This window comes from Papio anubis, chromosome 7 (genome assembly GCF_008728515.1).
Source record: "Papio anubis isolate 15944 chromosome 7, Panubis1.0, whole genome shotgun sequence".
Taxonomy (NCBI): Eukaryota; Metazoa; Chordata; class Mammalia; order Primates; family Cercopithecidae; genus Papio; species Papio anubis.
Window position 1 is genome coordinate 87,593,925 of NC_044982.1, and position 24,173 is coordinate 87,618,097.

The following is a 24,173-nucleotide window of genomic DNA, read 5'->3' on the forward strand; positions in this document are numbered from 1 at the left end:
CTCAAATGATCCATCTGCCTTGGCCTCCCAAAGTGCTGGGATTACAGGTGTGAGCCACCTCACCCATCCCAGACTCCCTTTAGAGGGGAAACAAAAAGTCATGCAAGACACATTTCACAGCCTTTGCGAACGCCTGTTCTGGGCTGCCAACCAGACCTTTGCAAAGGATGCAGGCACCTTCATCCCCACCCCCTTCCCAAGGGCACAATTGGCCGCCCTCCTTCACCCCGACATCCTCACTCAGCCCCTGCTTTATGGCATATGATGCCACCTGTGAGGGGGCCCTGCAGCGGGGACATGCACAGGTGTAGCAAGCAGCTGTTAGCTCCCAGGCCCAGAGCACCCCAGTCACTTAGGAGTGGTGCATGGTGGTGTTTAATGAGGTGCCAACCCAGATAATAACTTATGACATTGCAGATGGGAGTTGGGGTGACCCAGAACTTCCCCAGGAGGCACGATGACTCACCATAGGTTCCTGTCTCGCCATCTAGAGCCACCAGATCTTCATATATAGGTTTCCCTGGGAAAGCACTGTGGAGAGCAAGTAGCAGCCTCAGGCTCCCCACCCCCCTACCTGCCCACACCTGGCCACGTTTATGAAGATTTCCACCTCATTAAACTCTACTTAGCCCACCAGGAATTGGCCTCCATCCCTGTTGAAATAAGTGGAACCACCTCAGAGGCCTGGTGGTTGTCTGAGGACTTTAATTTACCTCAGAAAGGGGAGGTGAGAAATCTGTGACCCCACACCAGGTACAAGCAGCCTCTGGCTGCTTTATTTCTACACATTCTGGAGGTGGACTCGGGGAACAGCCCACCTACACCCCTGCTTTGAAATGCCGGGGCCCTGCTTGCCCAGATTTGATTCCTGTCAGTGCCGTCCCTTCTCTTTTCTTATCTTGCTATTTTTCTCCAGGTCAGAAAAATTGCCTTAAATGCCACCCAAGCTGTAAAAAGTGCGTGGATGAACCCGAGAGATGTACTGTCTGTAAAGAAGGATTCAGGTAAAAACCCCCCTCGAAACCTGAAGAATGCCAGGGTGGTGGTGCTGTTTTGAGTTTGTTATGGATTTACCACATTTTTGCATTTCTCCTAAAAGCTGAACTGTCAGAGGCCCAAAGCCATTGAAGGTAAAGATTCCGAGTCCTGGAAATCATGTGTCCACTTAGAGATGGCTGTGTAGGATGGAAAGTGAGAGGATGGGTGGAATCTCTATGTTTCACACAACATGGGCGAATTGGGCAAAGCAGCACTTGATTGCATCACATGCAGCACAGGGCTGTGCCCAGATCCACCTCCTTTCGCTCCAGCACCTCCACCTGCTCCAGTTCCCCTCCCTGTCTGGGCCAGGGGTGGGCTGTAGTGGCTTACCCACCCTCTCTCATCTGCATCCCTTGGTCTTCTGGTTTTTTCCCAGCTCCTGACATCTTCACTGCTTCCTAAGGGTGCTCTTTACATTCGTGGTTCTCCCTGTTCCATCAGGCTCAGCCCCATAAAGCTCAGCATGCATTTTCTTAAAAATCATTCTTCTGGGTTAATGATTGTTCTTGGAATATTTTGAAATGTTTCTTTAGCCCATTTTATGCAACCAAATTCCTTTTAATGCAAACAAATATACATTACCTATTCCTCCAAATTGCTGTCTAAAATCTTAGAACATTCTGTTCAAAATTTTGGGGGAGATACTCCCATAGTAGGGAGACTAGCACCATGGTCCACACTGGAAGGATCACCTCATGTTCAAATGCAGGTTCTGATGCAGCGGGTCTGGGTAGAGCCCACTACTCTGCATTTCAGCAGGCTGGCAGTGATGAAGATGCTGTGGTCCAGGCAAGGAGTTGCTTTTGCAGGGTGAGGCGGTGGAGGGATGCAACATACCCCCAGCCCCATCTCCCTTCTCAAATGCTATGAGGACTGGAATTCTCCATAGCAGAAGTTCCTTTTTTGGAGTAAAGAACAAAGGAAGAAAACTTACTGAGCATATCTTCTCTTATTCCAGGTGCTTGCACCAATATTGCCTTATTTAATCTTTGCAGCAACCTATGAAGTAGACATAATTCTTACTCGCATTTTACAAACAGGGGAGATGAAGTTTCCCCAGGAGGCACTATGCTACTATCTTCATTTCCTTCAGCCTGCCCCTTTCTTCCAGATGAGAGTATTGGGGAGAAGAGGACCGCAAGCAGCTGGGAGTCCAGGAGAGGGAAGGCAAAGCAAGGCCCCCAAAGTCACGCATCACATCTGCTGTCATTTAAACCTGTTGGCTGGACAAGGCAGGATTAGGAGTGAAAGGATGAACTGGCCCAGGAAAGGGATCCCCCAAAGAGATAAAAGTTGGAAGAGGAAGGAGGAGACATTCAGCTGGCAGCCTGGGAGAGGCCAGCTTTGATGTCCCAGACTCTGTAGGTCAGGCAACCCAGGAGTGGATCCTCAACCCAGGCTGGTAGCTGGGGGTATCAGGAAGAGGAGGCTCTATGTTCCCAGTACCCTAGAACCTGCCTGTTTCCCAGCAGAGAAGCGCTGAGGGATCCCAGGGAATGCATTTATGCATCCTGTCCCATCCTGTAGGAGAGAGAAATCAGATACTCAATTCAGGAATAGTGTGCTAAAGAGAAAGTGCTTCCTGGCAGTAGCCCCGCCACATAGAAGCAGTGGTTCCATCAATGACAAGCTTTCAGAGAGGCATGCAAACTCCAGACACATCGCCAGCCATCAGCCACAGAAAGCTTCCGTTTATTGCCCAATATCCTCTTAAGCTGTGACTTCAAATCACTGCAGTCATGTTAAAGCAGCAAGAGAGCAGCCGAGCCGCCGCCTCCGGCCATCCATCTCTTCAAGGGGATCAACACAGGAAGGGTTTGCAGGGGAATGTCAGTTATTAAAGACATGATTTACCTGCCATTCGCAGTGGGCATGGCACCATGAAGAGGAAGGCCCTGGGTGGGTGTCCACCATCCATACAGAGGAGCTTGCAAACATACGGACATCTTCCTGCTAAGTGCAGGTGTAAGAGATAGGAAAAGCCAGTGTTTTCACCTACTCTCACACACAAAATGTAACACACTTCACCTCTGGTAGCAAAAATGTGTGGGTTTTTCCCCACACACCAGACAGTTCTCCACTGAACACCAACTGGGTGTCCCATAAGATATATATAATAAATACATAGCTCAGCCTGAATGCGCTGGTTCACACCTGTAATCCCAGCACTTTGGGAGGCTGAGGCATGCAGACCACTTGAGGCTAGGAGTTCGAGACCAGCCTGGCCAACATGGCAAAACCCTGTCTCTACTAAGAATACTAAAATTAGCCAGGCACGGTGGTGCATTCCTGAATCTCAGCTACTTGGGAGGCTGAGGCAGGAGAATCGCTTGAACCTGGGAAGCAGAGCTTGCAGTGAGCTGAGATCGTGCCACTGCAGCACTCCCGCCTGGGTGACAGAGTGAGATCCTGTCTCAAAAATAAATAAATAAATAAATAGCTCAATTCTGACACTACTAGATAGTGTCACATCCTACAAATTGAGGGCTCAGCCCAAGACTGCCCCACTTTGATGTCAATCACAAGTCCCACGTGGTGACCTGTGCTTCTGAATGACCAGCTACCAATCGGATTTCCCATGACCCCTCCTTGGGTTCGATTAATTGGCTAAAGCAGCTCACAGTGAAAGACATTACTTACGTGTACCCATTTATTACAAGGATATGATGCACAGCTAGATAGAGATGCGGAGGGTGAGGTTTGGAAGGGTTGAGCGCTGGACCTTCCATCCCTATGGGGCTGGGTTGTGCTACCCTCCCAGGATGTGGGATGTGTTCTTGTTCACCAACCCAGAAGCTCTCCAAACCCTGATCTTTTGGGTTTTTTATGGAGGTTTTGTTACATAGCCATGATTGATTAAATCATTGGCCACTGGTAATCAATTCAGCCTTCAGCCCCTCTCACCTCCCAGGAGGGAGATCAGAGTAGTAGGGCTAAAAATTCCAATGTTCTGATCACATGGTTGGTTCCCTGGCAGCCAGCCCCTGTCTAGAGGCTACCCAGGAACCCCCCAGTCATCAGTTATTAAAGACATTTAGCACTTTGGTAATTGCAAGGGTCTTAGGAGCTGTGTGCCAGGACAAAAACCAAACATATATTTCTTATTATAAATCCCAGTGTCATAGCAGGAGTCACCGGATCTGACAGATGCACCGCATAGCACTTGCTCAGTATGGTTAGTGGCAAACCCATTTAAAACGTGCACATCACATACAGTATAATCTCAGGAACTAAAGAGATAATTGTAGGTGACATTTATTCACACTGCTGTGTGCCAGACACTGAAATGTTTATGGGTATTAACTCATTGAGTCCTCCAAGCGACTTTATGATGTAGAAACCAATTAACAGGAAGGAAAACGGAGATGCAGAGAGGCTGGCAGGCTTGCTTGGGGTCGAACACTGGGAAGTGGCAGAAGCCATCCACATGGATGGTGTAGCTCAGCATCTGTGTCTCTGTCCAGCACTTGGCTGGCTGGATCGAGGTTAGGGCAGGCACAAATGGGGTGAAAGAGGAAGGCAGGGGCTGCATTTGACAGGCCTGCTAGGGCCCTAGAGGGCCTGCAGAAGGTTTCAAGCAAGAGAGAGACAGGAGCAGGTTGGGGTTCAGGGCCAGCCTTGCCGCCAACAGCCCCATCACATGTCATAAATGCCGACACTTCAAGAGGGACTCGACACTGAGACTGAGCTAGCGTGCCACCAGTGATGACCCACACAGCTCCACTTCTCTTCATGAGGTTTGGATTCAAGTTGGAGAAATGGCAGTAAGGAAAAGCTATCACTGGGTTGGACGGAGCCCGGCGCCTGCTGCATAGTAATGGGAGCTCTGCTTCCCAGGGCCTCGTGGCCGTTCCTGCTGGGCCCCCAGCCGACTACGGGATGACTTTCCCAACTTTCCTTAGCTGAGAACTTTTGGTGACACAAAGAACTGTGCCTCAGCCACTTACATTTCCTCTTGGGAAAGGCGTTAGAGGGCAAATCATAATTTAATTAGACTTTTGGAATGGATGTGGAAATCTGCCTCTTTCTTTTCAACAGCCTTGCACGGGGCAGCTGCATTCCTGACTGCGAGCCAGGCACCTACTTTGACTCAGAGCTGATCAGATGTGGGGAATGCCATCACACCTGCGGAACCTGCGTGGGTGAGTTCACTGCCTGTGGAGGCCTCGGGCCAGCGTTACCCAAGCGGGTAGGCTACTGCCTTGAGACCGAGAAAGCCCTAGGACTTCATGGGCTTCTGCATTTATTGCAGCATTAAAATGCAAAGGCAAAACAAGGTACAAAGGCTGTACCAGGGACTGGGGGCAGGGAGAGTGGAGATTTAATGTTTAATGGTTACAGAGTCTCAACTTGAGAAGATGACAATTGTTCTAAGGATAGATGCTGGCGATGGTTACGTAATAGTGTGAATGTCCTTAATGCTGCTGAACTGTGTACTTAAAAATAGCTGAGATGGTAAATTTTGTGTACATTGCAGTGGTTCATGCCTGTAATCCCAGCACTCAGAGAGGCAGAGGTGGGAGGATAGCTTGAGCCCAGGAGCTCAAGACTAGCCTGGGCAGCATAGTGAGACCCTGTTCTCCATGAAAGGAAAACATTTTGTTGGAAATCTTTTTTAAAACCATGTTTTTAAATTTCAAACAAAGTCCCAAAACAATGCAAAGGCCCACTTTGAACAAGCAGCCTGAATTTCTCATTAGAAATCCAGCCAGGCAGTGGCTTACTTCAGACGGGGAAAGGGATAAGGGATGCTCAACCACTCAGGCCATCTTGTCTCGGAGCTCAATTCTTGCTGTGGAAAGGTGCGGACAGAAACACAACACCATAAACATTGAGAGGGCTTTGGGAGAGGTGGGAATGGATCCAGGTGGGGACAGGGATGTTTTCAAACATAGCCTTAGTTCTTTGTCCCTGTCTTCACTTATTTTGAATAGTTGGTTCAAAGAAGAAAAGAATTCTATAAACAATTTTACATGTATTATAATTTCCCACAAAGATGATGGCACGAATGTCTCCCAGGCACAGTTTCTATGCAGAATAGCAGAGAATTCATTCATTTTATTGGGTTTTGTTTTGCAGAGCTATTTGCACAAGTAAGTTGAAGTGCACTATCAGTCTGTGGGCTCAGATATGTTTTGGGTTAAGTTTTCTCCTCTCCCCTTCCTGCCCTTGGTACTTTGGTCCTTTCTAAGAAACTCACATCATATGAGCTTTTTCTGCAGTAATACTTTAAGAATTAAGTCTCTACTGGCCAGGCGCAGTGGTTCATGCCTGTAATGCCAGCACTTTGAGGGGCCAAGGCGGGTGGATCACCTCAGGTTAGGAGTTCAAGACCAGCCTGGCCAACATGGCAAAACCCTGTCTCTACTAAAAATACAAAAATTAGTCAGGTGTGGTGGTGGGCACCTGTAATCCCAGCTACTGGGGAGGCGGAGACATGAAAATCACTTGAAACTGGGAGGTGGAGGTTGCAGTGAGCTGAGATCACACTTCTGCATACTTCAGCCTGGGCAACAGAGTGAGACTCTGTCTAAAAAAAAAAAAACAATTAAGTCTCTGCTAAATCACAGTTGCCATGATACTACTGTTCCTCAGAAATGCTGCAGAATGGGCACACTCCTCCCCGTGTGGCCAACCATGAGTACCCCATGCAGCTACCTGCTGTACTGTCCTGGAATAGACAGGCATGATAAACCAAGGCTATGGCCAAGGCCGGTGTCCTCCTATGATTGCCAAGCTGATCCCAGACCACCCAGGGGAGATACGTCCCCCTCAGTTCCCTCCTGGGGCAGTCCTGAAGGCCACAGTGCTCAGCATCTGGATGGGTTCCACCCGCTGGCAGCTCAGCAGATTTCCCTAGCAGTTTGCCTGTCACTTTTTTGTCTATTATTTTTATTATTTATTTCTTTGACTTATTTAGCCCAGATGGATTAGGAAGCGTCACTGATGTTGCTTACTTAAATTTCATAGTCACTCGAATCCATAACATTCAGGCATACCATTTTATAACTGTTTGATTTCAGTAATTCACTTTTCTTTCTCTGAGTCCCCAGATTGCCTGATGGCAAAAAGCTTTGTAGAGTCACTTGGAATTCTCTTCTCAAACCAGTGACTTCTCCATCACTTCAGCTATTAAATTCATTGGTGAGCAGGTCCACAGCTCTAGGGAATCTCCCCTGTGCCCATGCCCTCTCGCGTGGGGTTCTTTCTAAGCTCCTGGGAATGTGTACATCTATTTCCTGGCAGCTTCTTGGGAGAGAGACCTCGTTTTCCTCCTCTGAGTCACTGGAGGCTTCTTGCTACATGTCAGGTGTGGACCTCATTGGAGACATCTGTTCTCAGCTGCCCACTTCGTGTGCCCTGGAGACCCAGGCCCACCTGGCATTCCCCTCCCTGCTCCCATTCAGTGACCACTGCTGCCCACCACCCACCCAGGGGCCTGGGCACAGTCATGGGGAGGGTTGGAGTCAGGCATGAGTGCTTGGCGTAGGACCTGGTGGAATCTGTCCCCACCCTTGGCTCACAGTGCTCCAGTGCACTTGGCAGGCAACTCGATTGAGATGAGCCGCTCATCCTCCTGAGTCCAGGTGCCCCGTGTGTCCTGGCATGGAGGTTGTAATCCTTCGGGGCTGCTGGCACAGCTGGGTTAATACAGTGGCCCCATGGGACTCAACTTACCCACCTGGGGCATGGCATGTGGATTGGCAGCTGGCAGCCTGCAGGGCACACACATACCAAGTTGCAGGGCAGTGCCCCAAGCACCTGTGACAGTCGGTCCTCATGCATGAGCATCCTATGCCCGAGATGGCATGACTTGAAACAGCAAATGAGAAACACTACAGCAGACCAAGAGAGATTACAAAAGAAAGGAAAATGGTTTCTGTTTCAATCCCTGTCATGGCACATTTTTCCAGCTTTTTGAACAAAGGCTGCATGTTTTCACTTTATACTGGGCCCCGCAAATGACATAGCAGGTCCTGTATAAGCATAGCCCATTCTGCTCTTATTGCTGTGATTGTGGGTGCTTTTAAAGTGTTCAAAGTCTATAGAGACTTGTGACTTAATGGAATCCTTAAAAGACTTTCACTGAGTTATGAAATTCATATTTTTTAGTAGTTGAGAAAATAGGTCGCTTAGAAAATCAACCCACTTTAACAGCTTTTTTATTGTGATAAAATACAAGTCACATAAAATTTACCATCTTGACTATTTTTAGGCATACAGTTCGGTGGCATTAAGTGAATTTACATTTGTGTGCCACCATCACCGCCATCTCCAAATAAATGTGTTTTAACAACTTTGAAGCTTAATACATTGAGCATTAAACTGAGTACAAACGAGAACAAGCTTTCTTTCCCACTTTGGAGGCTCCACAAGTGTTAAGGACCCTGATGCTAGCAGAAGGACAGCGGGGGTGACGGGTTCAGCAGGTGAGGCACGAGAGGTACAACAGCAGGTCCTGAACAGCTCCCAAGCCCCGCTCAGAGTGGCGCCCCGCCTTGTGCACGAGACCCACCCACCAGATGCTCCCAGAGCTCAGCGACGGGGAGGGGCGGCGTTGGCCAAAGCATAGGAGCAGCCTCTGCTCCAGAACAACATAAACCGAACAGAGTCCCGACCCTGGGGTCAGCTCTTCCACTGCACCTCAGGAAGAGGGAGACACCCGCCATGAAGACGGTGGTCCTCAAGAGGCCCCTTGAGGGCCCTATGTCTGCCTCCTGCTCAAAACTCTGTGGCCTTCTCGGCTTCACTCTTCCTGACTCTCAAAGGAGGAGCTTCTCCTGCATGAGCTCAGAATTCCCTCCCAGCCTTACAGCTGTGGTTCTGAGGTGCGGAGCCAGCCCCAGAGCCCAGGGCCTTGTGCTTGAGCCCTCCAGGCTCCAGAACCTCTGCAAAGGGCTTTTCCCTTGACACAGCGAGAGGCCCCATCTGAGTCCAGAGCAGACTGCAAGGCCTCAATCTAAGACCACAGTCAAACTGAAGCAGTCGTGGGGAGGTTTACTCTGGCATTGTGATTATCATAGAGCCCCTGAGATAATTTCCTCCCTGCCTGTAACCCTGTCCGCTGTCAGTCAGTGGCCACCTCACTGCCTCTTTCTGACGTCCCATCAGATGCTCCCTGGAGACACCTGGCCCAGAGGAGGTGCTATCTAGTCATCTAGTCCAACGTCTGACCCAGGTCGACAGTTCCTCCTCAGACCCTTAGCCAACCTGAAGGTTTTCCTCCATGACTCATGGCCCTTTGTTCAGAACTGTTGTCTCTTCGAGTCTCTTCGAGTCTCTCCTCCCTGCGCCATAAACCCTTAGTCTTAGGCATTTTTTTCTCTATTGTTGAAAATGCCCTGACTGTACACACCAAACACCGGTCAACACTATTCCCGAAGATCTCTTCTTTCATCTTCCCACATCATCATCTACAGCGTTCTGTGCAATGGAAGAGCCACAAATGCAAACCATGGCTGCAATTCGAAGTTGCCTAGTAACCACATCTTAAACAGTCAAACGAAACAGGCAAAAATAATTTTAGTAACATATCCTATTCAACCTAATGTATCTAAAACGTTGCCATTTCAACATGTATCCATATAAAAAATAAATGAGCTGTTTTATATTTTTTTATATGAAGACTTTGGCGCTGGATTTCAAGTGTTCAGGGAGCAGAAGTGGGCCTAGGCCTGTTGGAAACAGGGCCCATCATCGTCGCATGGCCAGTGGGCAGGTGTGCTCCCTCTGAGATCACCTCATGCCTTGATGTCCCCGTCTGTGAAATGGGGATGGTGATGCTCCCGTCCTGGGAGTGGGTGAGGATGGCCCAGCTCACAGAACCTGGGAAATGCCAGCTGTGGTAGTGGCCTGGGGGCTTCTGAATGGTACCCCTGATCTCACAAGGCCCTGAAGCAGGCCTGGGGCATGGTCTTCTGCCAGCCATCCCTGATACCTTCTTCTTTTCGTGTATCTCTCAGGGCCAGGCAGAGAAGAGTGCATTCACTGTGCGAAAAACTTCCACTTTCAAGACTGGAAGTGTGTGCCAGCCTGTGGTGAGGGGTTCTACCCAGAGGAGATGCCGGGCTTGCCCCACAAAGTGTGTCGAAGGTACGGTCTTCCTGGCAGGGAACGGCAGGCAGCTGTGTCCAGCAAAGGAGTGACTGGAGGGCAGAGTCTGGCAGCATCTTCCCCAGGGGCCGGGGGAGGGCATATCGCATCACCCCACAGTGGATAGGAGCCCATTTACAGAGCTGGTTAGGGGCTTTCCTCCCTTTGTTCACTGAATGCATATTTGTTGGGTCCCTGCCGTGGGCCAGGCACTGTACAGCAACGGGATAGGATGGGAAGCAGAATAGCAAGGTGCTCACACCCCAGTGGATGTCCCTGCCCATGTCACACTCAGCATGCATCCTTTGCACTGTCGATAATCAGAGAAACCGTGTTTTGGGTTTAAAAAAATTTGTTTTTGGAGACACAGTCTTACTCTGTTGCCCAGGCTGGAGTGCAGTGGTGTAATGTCAGCTCACTGCAACCTCTGCCTCCGGGGTTCAAGCAATTCTCGTGCCTCAGCCTCCCGAGTAGCTAGGATTACAGACGTGCACCACAATGCCCAGCTAATTTTTGTTTTGGTTTTTGTTTTTGAGATAGAGTCTCGCTTTGTCACCCAGGCTGGAGTGCAGTGGTGCTATCTTGGCTCACTGCAAGCTCCACCTCCTGGGTTCACACCATTCTCCTGCCTCAGCCTCCCGAGTAGTTGGGACTACAGGCGCCCGCCACCACACCCAGCTAATTTTTGTATTTTCAATAGAGACAGGGTTTCACCATGTTGGCCAGGCTGGTCTCGAACTCCTGGCCTCAAATGATCCACTTGCCTCAGCCTCCCAAAGTGCTGGGATTACAGGTGTGAGCCACGATGCCCGGCCTAAAAAATATTTTTTAGTTAGATACTTTAGAGGAAGTAAAAAGATCCTGACAATTTCCTCATTCTAAAGCTATTTTCTGCACAATCAATTTACATGTATTTTACCCTTTCTATTCTCCTTTCGTGCTTCCTCCCATGCGTCCATCCACAGAGTCACCATTCTTATTTGATGGCCCTGGACCCTTCTGTTGTTGGATCTTAGCTGTTAAAGGAGAAGCCATTTGCTCTGGTCTCCTCTTTTCTGGCTAAATATTGCCCTATGCTGGGAGATCATGAACTCAGGACCCAGAACAGGGCAGGGCAACCTGTCTTATTCAGGGTGGGAGCAACAATGAGGAGTTTGAGGCAGCTGTGAGGGTGTGATGATGGGTGTGGGCTGTGAGGGTGTGATGATGGGGGTGGGGGGTGGCCAGGTGGAAGGGTGGATGGATGGATGGATGGTGGAAGGGTGGATGATGGAATGGAAGGATGGAATGGTGGAGGGTGGATGGATGGATGGATGGACAGGATGGAATGGTCACGGGGGAGTGGACCGTGATGGCGGACGACGGATGAGCCCGTGAATAAGGATGATTTGGGGTGAATCAGAGTGCGGACGATGAAGGAACCGCGGAGGGCGTGACGATCGGGGGCGAACTGTGATGGGCGGACGACGTGGGCGGATCGTGATGGGCGCGGACGACGGGGCGGAAACGATGGCGGACGACGGGGCGAACTGTGATGGGCGCGGACGACGGAAGTGAACGAGGGCGCGATTGACGGGGATGAGCCCGCGAGGGCGACGACGGGAGCGACCGTGAATAAGTGGCGACGCAAGATCGTGAATGCGGTGGACGGGGGCGGAGCCGCGATGGCGTGGATGACCCCAGGGCGGACTGCGGACGACGGGGGTCATCAGGCGTGGAACTGGGTGAGGGTGCGGACGATGGGGACGGAACGGTGGAGGGTGGACGTGGAATGGCGGATGGATGGAATGGGTGGATGGATGGGGTTGAGCTGTGAGGGTCTGATGATGGAGGTGAACTGTGAGGGTGTGATGATGGGATCGGAGCTGTGAGGGTGTGATGATGGGAGTGAGCTGTGAAGGTGTGGTGATGGGTTGAGCTGTGAAGGTGTGGGGTGAGCTGTGAGGGTATGATGATGGGGGTTGGCTGTGAAGGTGCAATGATGGGGGTGGGCTGTGAGGGAAGTGCCAGGTGTTAGCCTGCTTTCACAGTACTCTATAGAAATACCTGAGGTTGGGTAATTTATAAAGAAAAGAGGTTGATTTGGCTCACAGTTCTGTAGGCTTAATAGGAAACGTGGCTCCAGCATCTGCTCAGCTTCTGGGGAAACCTCAGGGAGCTTTTACTCCTGATGCAAGGTGAAGCAAAAGCAGCACATCACATGGCAAGAGCAGGAGCAAGAGAGGGTAGGAGGCCGGGCACGGTGGCTCACGCCTGTAATCCCAGCACTTTGGAAGGCCAAGATGGGCGGATCACGAGAGACCAGGAGTTCAAGACCAGCCTGGCCAACATGGCAAAACCCCTTCTCTACTAAGAAAAAAAAAAAAAAAAAAATTAGCTGGATGTGGTGGTGTGTTCCTACAATCCCAGTCTTACAGGAGGCTGAAGCAGGAGAATCGCTTGAACCAAGGAGGCGGAGGTTACGGTGAGCCAAGATCGTGCCACTGCACTCCAGCGTGAGTGACAGAGCGAGACTCCATCTCAAAAAAAAAAAAAAAAAGGGAAGGAGTTGCCACATACCTTTAAACAACCAGCTCTCACATGAACTCACTCATCACCAAGGGGATGGTACAAGGCCATTCATGAACGATCCACCTCATGGTCCAAACAGCTCCCACCAGGCCCCACCTCCAACACTGAGGATCACATCTCAACATGAGATTTGGAGGGGACAAATGTTCAAACCATATCGCGGGGCTTCTGTCTGAAAAAGATTTAAAATGAGGGAGCCCTCAAAGGCTTGTGTCAGAGCAGGAGGGGTGCCCATGACTGGCTCCCAGCTGGGTACCTGTTAGCACTGGTAGATTCACCCCGCAATGGGGTCTGCCTCCCAGGCTGTGTGTAAGAACCACTATGGGTTGTAACCTATTCTGCTAGAAACAAACCCTACAGTGAGCCCATGAGGGACCACCGAGTCCTGGCACTTGTGTGACCCACAGGGACCTGGTGGTGGTTACGTATCTCTGCAAGCATCAGCCCCTTCTACTGGGTTGCTGTAAAATAGGAAACTTGCCACCCGCTTGCAAGGTGCAGCCTTGCTGAGTCCTGCACAGGGCCCTGGGCACAGTTGTCTGAAGTTAAACCTTTCATGTTAACCAGTCAGCTGGTTCTCAGATAATTAAATATAGCAATCCAGGGAGAACTTGGAATTAAACAGTGATAATCACTTTCATTTGTCAAATGCCCTGGATTTCAGAGCATGCTGATTATGTCCACAGCTGTGCAACTGGACCCCTGCAGGCAGCCAGAGGCATTGGCACACCCTGCCCCCCAGGAGGCAGCAGGCGGCAGCCCCGCCACAAACCTCTTTGGGCAGTGGAGGACAGGAGTTTCCTGGGTATTGTTCCCACATAAGGGGAAGCTTTCGGCCCTGCAGAGGCTGACAGTGCTGGGGCTGACACACCGGGTCTTGGAGAAGCACCCCCAGGAAGAGCGTCAGTGTGGACTCCTCCCAAAGGAAGCAAGGCCTTGGTCCCCTTGGTTCTGCAGGATCTCTCCCCATTCGGACAGCCTGAGCTGGTAGAGAACCACAGGCATCCTCCAGGCCCCAGAATGCTGGTGGACGCTGCGGCCGTCCGCTGCTGCTGTGCCAGGCAGCTCCGAGGGAGCATGTGGCCAGACAAGAGCTGCATTGAAACAAGCAGGCCAGGACGCAGGCCTGCTGGGTTGGCAACTGCAGGTGGAAGCTGAGGCCCAAAGCTGAGAACAATGCATGATAAGTTCCTTAAGAGAGGGGCCGGACACCCTTAAGACCTAGTGAGAGGACCTAGCAAGAGCCAGCCTGGACAACTTGGAAGAAAAAGAGGCCTCTGTGGAGTGCTCGCCAGAGGGGTAGACAAATTTCTCATGCCCTGGCCCTTCCTCCACTTGCCCCCAGGCTTAGCGGGGACAGAGACTCTCAGGGGCACACCTTGAAGGGGCATGCCTTCTGCCAATGAGCATTCTGCATGCAGGCTGGAGCATGAAAGCATCAGTCTTCTGCATCCTGCTCCTGAACAGGCAGGAGGCTGATGGGAGTGGCCTCTGCAAGGGAACAGGGAGAGAGGGCTGCATTAGGCATCCCTGTCCTTCCAGAATGTGGCAGGGCAAAGTAGGTACCATAGATGGTTGCAGGTGTTTGGGGGTAAAGTAGGTACCATAGATGGTTGCAGAACCAGAAGCATCTTAAAAGCCACCCTGCCCAAAGCTGTTGCTGCCTACGAGGACCCGCTGCTGGGCACAGTAATCCTGATGGAAAGCAGGAGCTACACAGGAAACACAGGGTCTCCCAGGGAGAGCCGTCTGCACTGGCCTAATGGGGAGGGGGGCATCACCCCTCTCCCTGAGCAGAATGGTGATGGATTATTTCCCTAAACCTCCAGAGGAGAGCCCAGCCTGGCCACCACCTTGCCCTGAGCCTCATGAGACCCTCAGTGGAGAGCCCAGCTGCGCCTGCCTGGACTTCTGCCTGCATAACGGGGAGCCCCTGAGTCGGTGTTATTTTAAGCTGCTAAGTGTGTGGCAACTTGGTATAGAGCAGGGGAAAACCGAGGCCCCTGCCATCGTACTGAGCTCAGTGAGGTTGTATTTGAAGAAGCAAGCAAGCCGTAACCGCCTGGCTGTCCACCGCAGCCCACTCCTCACCACAGTTCTTCATAGATGAAGCAACCCTTAGCCATGGCCTGGGAGCACTGGGCCCCTGGGTCCTCCAGACCACTGACATCTCTTTAAATGACTCAGCTCGGCCCTGGTTCTCCTCTCACCAGTGGCATTGTCTGTAAGAGAAACCAGAGGGTCTGTGGGGAAAGTCATACCCTATACTGGGGCATAAGGGTTTGGTTGGTGGCTGTGCCACCAGAATGTGCAAGACCAGGTGTGGGGAGGGGGCAGCATGATGGGGGCAGACCCGTGGGGCTTCCCACAAGTGCACAACCCCCTCTGGCAAGTAGTCTGACCTGTCCTTTCCTCTGGGGCGGCCTGGATAGGAACATTAGAAAGGCTCCTGGATGTGAGTTTGCCTGTGGGGGTTACACATTTACAATTACAGACCAAGGACTTGAGCTCTAGGCTCAGCATCCTCAGACACACTAGGAATAAAACCCACCTCCCCCCCGGGCTGAAGCAATGCTGCAGCTGGGGCTCCAGAGCAGCAGAGTCAGTGATGAGACCAGACCCCATTAGAGGGCTGCTCTGCAAAGAGCCCCACGAGCAGGCCTGGCGTCTGGGCATGGAAGGCTTCACACAGCAGGGAGGGGGCATCTATATAAAGCAAAGAACTGCCCCCCAGGGAGGCCCAGGCATCAGCACAACAAAGCTCCAAGCCCTGCCTATGGGGCCTGTTCCACCCTTAGCTGGCAACAATGGGGAGGTGGGCAGCTGATGCAAGCACTGTGGAGACTGAGTCACCGGGCCGTGGACTGAGGACAGGCAGCAGCACAGCCGAGGTGCACTCCTTCAAGCACTCGGCCCGCATCGGCAAGTGCTTTCTGTAAAGGGCAAAATGGTCAATCGCTCAGGCTTCTGGGGCCACACTGCCTCCGTCACAGCTACTGAGCTCAGCCACTGCTACACAAAAGATTGTAAATGAATGAGTGTGACTGTGGTCTAGGATAAATGCTGGTTGTGGCCCTTGGGCTGTAGTGCACCAACCCTCCTCTGAGGTCACGTTTACCCTGCATTAGAAATAGCCCTGGCCGTGGTCTCTGTCTGTGCAGGCTGGACCAGGACTGTCCGAGAGGGGCAGGAATTGTGGGGCATCTCTCCCACTCCCCGAGGGTAAGCAGGCATGGCCACATATAGGTGACAGCAGCCTTCTGGTCAGCTCGAGTCAGGTGTGTCACATCCCTGGGTGGAGTCTGGCCTGGACCCCAAGCCTACAGCCATTGCAGCCTGGCAGCCGCTGGACAGAGCAGACTGACATAGCTCTGGGAGCCATGTGGGGCGGGGGGGGGACTGGGTGCCAGGGACCAGGAGGGTGTCCAGGTGAGCTGCGGGAAGCCTCGGAGGCCTGGGCCTGGCCCCTGATCCTGGGCATGCTCCTGCTAACTGGCCATGGCTGTCTCTGCCCTCCCAGGGCAGTAGTGAGGTCAGACAGGAGAAAAGACATGCAGACACTTGGCCCCTGTGTCAGGGAATGGTGGGGGACACAGCCTCTCCACAGAGGACCGAGGCTGAGGGGGTGGGAAGGAGGTGCAGGGAGGTGAAGGTTCTGGGAAAGGAGCCCAGAGTGGTTGGGCTTCTTCCCCAGCCTTAGCAGGAATGGTGTCTTCCCACAGGTGTGATGAGAACTGCTTGAGCTGTGCAGGCTCCAGCAGGAACTGCAGCAGGTGTAAGACAGGCTTCACACAGCTGGGAACCTCCTGCATCACCAACCACACGTGCAGCAACGGTGAGCAGCAGCAGGGTTACCCTGGGTTACCCTGGGGCTGCCTGTGGAGGAGCTCAGCTGGCCAGCTTGTGCTCAAAAGAGAAAAGCAAAGCCACACAGGCACGGCGGCTCCACAGACAGGTGTTCGTGCCCCTGATCTGATTGACTGTCTGGGATTCCTCTAGCTGATTTGGAAGACAGCTGCCCTGTCTCCCAACTTCCCTCTAGGCCTCTCACACATTGACCAGAGAGGCCTCCCAGCCACTGCTGATCTGTTTATTGAGTGACTCTTAAAAATGATTTTGTCCTTGTACTGCTCCCACTGTCATGCCATAGGCCCCCGTGACCTGGGTGTGACATCCCATAAAAGAAGCCTGGCCTTGGGGGTCAAAGCCAGGAAGCCTGGAGGGCCTCAGGATGAGGGGGACAGAGCCCAGAGTCAAGAACACGCTCAGCAGCAGCAATCCCAGCTCCACAGGGATCCAGCATGGACCCATATCCATGCTGCAGGAGAGCCCTGGCTCTGCAGTGGGATGGGGGACAAGGACAAGTTGTGAAAACAGAAACTTAAAAGGGGACTGAAGATAAGTGCCCAGTTTGGGAATTCCAGGCAACAAGGAGGGTTGGCAGAAGACTCGGGCCTGGAGGTCCAGTGCAGGAGCCATTATAGACACACTGGCAGGGAAGGGGACTCTGGCCCAGCAAGCAGCAGGGTGGAGCCACATGGGGCCAGCTCTGGGCACCACATTCTGACAGCCAGAAGAGGAAGGCGGTCTGCTCCAGTGTCCCTGGGTCAGGGCAGATGGTCCTTGGGCATGAAGCTGGCACTGGCCCTGCCCTGGCAGAGCATGGAGCTTGTAGAGGGCCCTGGGATGCCTCCTTGCCTTGTTACTGTTATTATTATTTTTTTTTTTGGTGGGGCGGGGGTGGGAAGGTTGTCTAATTATGTCCCTTCAAAGGCCTGGAAACTCCCTCTTTAGGAAGTCGCCTGCCCAGGTTTTGTATCCAGCCCAAAAAAGTGTGGTTGCCACTGGAGGGCCTCGAGGTCCACAGATGATGCATCCTCAAAGGCCTCTACACCTTGCTGCAGCTGCGTCCTCAGCAAGTCCTGTCCACAGCAGCTTCCTTCCTCCCATCCCCACTCCTCCCTGTCCGGGGTGCCCCCTCCACCCTGGAAGCAGCTTCCATTCCCACCTGCCTCCAGGCCTGTCCTCCGGCCTCCCCCAGGGTTTTCCTCCTAAGCTCCACCGCCAGCACAGTTGTCCAGAAAGACAGGTGCACATGTGCCCCACGGGCCCAGGCTGGGTGTTCTCCCGAGATCCCTCCCACACCACCCCCACATCCTGCTCATGAAGCCCCTTGTCACTTAGACTCAGCAAAAGACCCATACACCAGTGCCCCCCCCCCCGCCCCCCTGCCCCCTGCCACACAGGGCTCTCAGAGTCAAGTGCATTGCAGGAGAGGGACTTCAAGGGCTGCCATCCTGCTGCCCACCTCCGTCTGTGTCCCTCTTGCCCAGAGCACCACTGATGCCCAGCATATGTGGAATGATTGAAACAATCTTTATTTTTATTTATTTATTTATTTTTGAGACAGAGTTTTGCTCTTCTTGCCCAGGCTGGAATGCAATGGCACGATCTCAGCTCACTGCAACCTCTGCCTCCCAGGTTCAAGTGGTTCTCCTGCCTTTGCCTCCCAAGTAGCTTGGATTACAGGTGCCCACCACCATGCCCGGCTAATTGCTGTATTTTTAGTAGAGATGGGGTTTTACCATGTTGGTCAGACTGGTCTCAAGCTCCTGACCTCAGGTGATCCACCCGTCTCAGCCTCCCAAAGTGCTGGGATTACAGGCATGAGGCACGGCGCCTGGCCTTGAAACAATCTTTACAGGCACCAAAGACTGACCTTTCCCTCCTTTTCCTTTCCTGATGCTGGGCCCCAGCTGATGAGACATTCTGCGAGATGGTGAAGTCTAACCGGCTGTGTGAACGGAAACTCTTCATTCAGTTCTGCTGCCGCACGTGCCTCCTGGCCGGGTAGGGGTGTCTGGCTGCCCACAGAGGGCAGGGACCCCCATCCATCCATCCGTCCACCCTCCTCCAGACTGTCGGCCAGAGCCTGTTTCAGGGGTGCTGCCCTGCACCTGACAGCTTTACTCCCCAGGAGCAGCATCTCTGGGCACTCAAGCCAGGTGGGTGGTGGCTGTTAAGGAAGTGTTCCTAAAATGGTGATATCCTCTCAAATGCTGCTTGCTGGCTTCAGTCTTCTGACAAACTGTAACAGGAACAAAATGAATTCTGGGAATCCACAGCTCTGGCTTTGGAGCAGCTTCTGGGACCATAAGTTTACTGAATCTTCAAGACCAAAGCAGAAAAGAAAGACGCTTGGCATCACACATCACTCTTCTCCCCGTGCTTTTCTGCGGCTCTGTAGTAAATCTCCCTGGCCCAGCCGGCGAACCCTGGGCCATCCTCACATGTGACAAAGGGCCAGCAGTCTACCTGCTTATTGCCTGCCACTGAGCAGTCTGGGGACGGTTTGGTCAGACTATAAATAAGATAGGTTTGAGAGCATAAAATGTATGACCACTGGGGCCGGAGTATCTATTTCTACATAGTCAGCTACTTCTGAAACTGCAGCAGTGGCTTAGAAAGTCAAATTCCAAACCCAGACCAGAAGATTCTTTCCCCGCAGCGTTCTCCTTTGAGCAAGCCGAGCTCTCCTTGTTACCGTGTTCTATCTGTGTCTTCAGGAGTCTCATGGCCTGAAGGACCACCTCGACCTGATGCAGAGCCTTCTGAGGAGGGGCAACAGGAGGCATTCTGTGGCCAGCCAAAAGGTACCCCGATGGCCAAGCAATTCCTCTGAACAAAATGTAAAGCCAGCCCATCCACTGTTAATCATCCATCACTTCCCATTTTATGGAATTACTTTTAAAATACATTTGGCCTCTGCCCTTCAGAAGACTCGTTTTTAAGGTGGATGCTCCTGTGTCTGTGTATATTACGAGTCTACATGACACAGTTGGATTTATTCTGCCAAACCTGTGTAGGCATTTTATAAGCTACATGTTGTAATTTTTACCGATGTTAATTATTTTGACAAATATTTCATATATTTTCATTGAAATGCACAGATCTGCTTGATCAATTCCCTTGAATAGGGAAGTAACATTTGCCTTAAATTTTTTCGACCTCGTCTTTCTCCATATTGTCCCGCTCCCCTGTTTGACGACAGTGCATTTGCCTTGTCACCTGTGAGCTGGAGAGAACCCAGATGTTGTTTATTGAATCTACAACTCGGAAAGAGAAATCAATGAAGCAAATACAATGTTAACCCTAAATTAATAAAAGAGTTAACATCCCATGGTACAGGAGCCTGTATTTCTTTCCAAGGCACACAAAATGAAACATGAGTGCTGACCAAAGTGTTAAGTGGACGTTACTTTATTTGTGGTTTCAGATCTGTTTGATGTCGTTACGTGGAAGCTTTTGAGCTTTAGCAAATGATGTAAGGAAGTAGTGGGGGAAATCCCAGATCCCAACCCCAGAATGTCATTTGGCAAAGAGACCCTCTTCAGACCACATTAGCCTCACTGGGAGGAGGTTCTAGAGCCTCTCCAGATATAGGGACCCCTTCCATCTGTCACGGGGAAGCTCCCCACAGCCCAGACTGCCAGCCTCTTCACCGGTAGCTGCCAACTGTGATTGAATTAGGTTACAGCTTGTCTTCTGCAGTGGCTGAAATCCCTGAACCCATGGCTTATGCACTCCTTGGGATGTTTACTGTGGCCTCTCTGTGAGGTCAGAAGCTTATACTTGCTAGGAATCCTCTGGCTTCAAGTAAAGGAAATGCACCCACTGGAAATGACTTAGGGGAAAACAAGAGTGAGTGAGGGGCATTGTTTTGAATCCAGAGTGGATTCAGAATTTCAGGGAAGGGTGCAGCAGAGCCTTGGGAACCCTGGAACCAGCCTTAAATGTCACCTGGATCCTCTCTGTACTGCAGCACTGCCCTTCTCTTCATAGCCACCTTCTCCAGTTGATGGGACAAATGACAAGACCTCCAGCATCTTCCAAGTAAAACTGGTACAAATCCAACCCCTCAAGCCAACTTCCTGGGTCTGCTTCTTGGTTCTTCTTTTCCCAGGGACAGGACTTGGTCAGCCTGCCCTACATTGGTACTCTCCCTGTGTCATCAGCTGTGGCTACAAGGACAGGCTTGTGCAGAAGAATATGGCCGCAGGGAGCTTTGCAGCGGAGGAGGGGAGCAATGTGCAGCTCTCAGAAGGTAGGGCAGGCCACACAACCCAACAGCTGGCCACCACAAGCACCAATTGACCAGAGTTGTGCGTGTGAGGCAGTGAAGGAATGAGTGTGTGTGGGATAAAGATTCAACCCCTTTCCCCGCCCATGAGACTGACATTGAATTAAAACCAGCAACTTGTTAAGTCCCACTGGTGCACGGCACCTTTTTAGACCCTAGAGCTCGGGTATCTATAAATCCGAGCTCTTTGCCCACTGAGAGCTTACAGTCTACCATGTTTGCAGCTGAATCAGAAATAAACTCCTGGCCGGGCGTGGCGGCTCACATCTGTAATCCCAACACTTTGGGAGGCCGAGGCGGGCGGATCACCTGAGGTCAGGAGTTTCAGACCAGTCTGGCCAACACAGTGAAACCCTATCTCTACTAAAAATACAAAAATTAGCCGTGTGTGGTGTGACACCTGTAATCCCAGCTACTCGGGAGGCTGAGGCAGGAGAATAGCTTGAACCCAGGAGGTGGAGGCTGCAGTGAGCCAAGATCACACCACTGTACTCCAGCATGGGCAACAAGAGTGAAACTGCATCTCAAAAACAAAAACAAAAAAAAAAAAAAAAAAAAGGAAGAAACTCCCTTTATTTCCCAAAGGACACCAACTACAGGAAAGCCAACCAGGCAGCCTTGTCAAGTGGCTGGGCCAGGCAAGCCTATCTTGGGGCTGACAATTTGGGTGGGGAGTTGAGAAGTTGTTCACCAAGTCCTAATCACTAAACTCCACCTTGTTGAAAGAGACCAGCTAAATATAATGTCTGCTCACAAGTGGTCCAAACTTGAGGTTAAAATTGTCTGGACTCGGGCAGGATATGTGTATGGATTTTAAGTGACAGGATCATGGGTCCCCTCCTCTAAACCTGTCATTTCCCAGACAAGGACACTGAGGCCCACAGAAGTGACTGCCTTGCCTTGGGCTGCACATTGGCAAAGTTGCTCCCACCTGTGTGCCCAGGGAAGGAGGATGGCTGGCTGCAGGAGGGGCATCGTTCTGCAGCTGCCCAAATGCAGCCATGATGCATTTGTTTTAAACTAGCTTTATTTTCAGGGGGTGATGTTTATCTGACCTTATCCCCAAATTCTTGGGCACCTCACAGTAGACCCCATGTGTACATCCCCATCCCTCCCAGGCCACTGCTGACTTTGTATCTTGTGACTCTTCAAAGGACTGGTGAGAACTGCATTTTACAGAAGACACGCCTGAAATGGGAGGGGGTAGACAGAACTTAAAAAAATAAAAGGGCCAGGCACAGTGGCTCACACCTGTAATCCTAGCATTTTGGGAGGTTCAGAAGCAAGAGGACGGCTTGAGCCCAGGAGTTTGCAGCCAGCCTGAGAAATATAGCGAGACCCTGTCTCAATCAATCAATCAATCAAAAATGATCGATAGATAGCAACATGGTCTAAATGAGTCCAGGAGTGGAGTGTCCTTGAACCTGGGGAGACCACCATCCACTGCATTTGCATTATTGGTAATATGGCTGGAGAGGGCCTTTTGCCTAAAAGCTTGGAGTATGTTGGGGCACCCAGAGAAGGAGGAAAGAAAAACATTTTAATAAGAACAAGCAGGGGTGATGGAAAGTAATACACCAAGGCCATTCTCTAGCATCTTAAGGTTCTGCCCAGCCAGCTGGGAGGCCACTGGGCACTGGCTGCTGGAGGGAAATGAAGATTCTGCTCCCCTGCCCCAGCCTTCACTGTTGCTTTCCTCACACGAACCTCCGACTCTATCCTTCCTGGTTGGCTGTTTAAGTCCTTTCCTGATACCCTAGGCTCTGTGGCTTTTCTGAGCACAGAACAGCATCCTTAGATGGTACAGCACTGAGCACCCACCTTAGATCCTAGGGTTCAGTCCCACTGTCCAAAGCCCCTCACCACTACTGAGCAGCCACACTAAGGGTGACCAGGTATCTTAGCTTCCCTTTTGAGACAACAGGAACCAAAGTGCCCAGGGCAGAGAACATCCTGTTGCCAAAAACAGTGGTTCTCTCTCAACCAGGGATAATTTTTGTCTTCCAGGGGACATTTGGCAATGTCTGGAGACATTTTGGGTTGTCACAGCTGGAAGGATGTACTCATATCCAGTGAGTGGAGGCCAGGAATGCTGCTAAGCACCCTGCAATGCACAGCAGCCCCCATGACAAAGAACTGTCCAGACCAAAATGTCAATAGTGCCGAGGTTGAGAAATTCCAGCCAAAAGAAATGGAATCAAAAAAGAAAATTGTTTGCAACTTCATAGAGATACCCTAAATGAATAAAACCACATATGGTATGATTTCTGTCCCTATTCCTATGCTGAAGAACGGGAAACTTGTACAACTTTCCCTTTCTGAAGTAAAGAGACACCACCCCTCTCCTTTTTTCTTTTTTTTTTTTTTAAACAGCAACAGAAGGGCCCCAAGTTAAAACAAGCTCTCTGGCCTAAGGACTCCACCTGGTGGTCCTCTCTGGAATTAAATGAAGTTTAGGTTTTATTTTGTTTAACTTTTTTCATTATTTAGTTATTTTGTTTAACATTTTTAGTTATTTTGTTTTTTAGTCATTTTGTTTAACTTTTAAGTTACTTTGTTTAATTTTTTAGTTATTTTAACTTCTTTAAATTATTTTGTTTAATTTTTTTAGTTATTTTAACTTTTTAAAGTTATTTTAATTCTTTAGTTATTTTGTTTATTTTTTTGTTGTTTTTTTAGTTAAACAAAAGTTGCAGTGACCGGGCAGGTGCGATGGCTCACGCCTGCAATCCCAGCACTTTGGAAGGCCGAGGCGGGGACGGGGGGCAGGGGAAATCACTTATTGAGGTCAGAAGTTTGAGACCAGCCTGGCCAATATGACAAAACCCCGTCTCTACTAAAAATATAAAAATTAGCCAGGCATGGTGGCGAGTGCCTGTAATCCCAGCTACTTGACAGGTTGAGGCATGAGTATCACTTGAACCTAGGAGGCGGAGATTGCAGTGAGCTAAGATTACACCACTGTACTCCAGCCTGGGCAACACAGTAAGACTCCATCTCAAAAAACAAAAATGTTCCAAGTACAATATAAAGAAATTCTCTCCCAATTTGAGAGTAAGTTGCTGATATTATGCCCTATGACCTCCCCACCCAATGCTTTAGTGGGTATTTCCTAGAATCAATGACATTCTCCTGCACAGCCATCAGAATCAGGAAATTAATATTGATATGTTATTACCATCTAAACCTCTGACTGAATTCTAGTTCTGCCAGTTGTCCCAATAAAGTTCTTAGCAAAACGATCTGGTTTAGAATCACACTTTTCACTTAGTCATCATGTCTCTTTAATGTTCTTCCATCTGGAACAGTTCCTCAGTCTTTCCTTGCC

At 50.8% G+C, this 24,173-nt stretch overlaps 1 protein-coding gene across 2 annotated transcripts in view; it reads left to right on the forward strand.

Annotated features, from left to right (window-relative positions):
* Positions 1 to 19,890, forward strand: part of PCSK6 (proprotein convertase subtilisin/kexin type 6) — a 157,804-nt gene extending 137,914 nt beyond the window's left edge. For both annotated transcript variants that reach the window (XM_021940917.2, XM_031668291.1), the window contains 5 exons: positions 917 to 1,004; positions 5,080 to 5,183; positions 10,005 to 10,134; positions 16,428 to 16,540; positions 18,462 to 19,890. In XM_021940917.2, the coding sequence (XP_021796609.1) occupies positions 917 to 1,004; positions 5,080 to 5,183; positions 10,005 to 10,134; positions 16,428 to 16,540; positions 18,462 to 18,559 (533 nt within the window). In that variant the 3' untranslated portion in view covers positions 18,560 to 19,890. The remainder of the gene's footprint in view (positions 1 to 916; positions 1,005 to 5,079; positions 5,184 to 10,004; positions 10,135 to 16,427; positions 16,541 to 18,461) is intronic.
* The last annotated feature ends 4,283 nt before the right edge of the window (positions 19,891 to 24,173 follow it).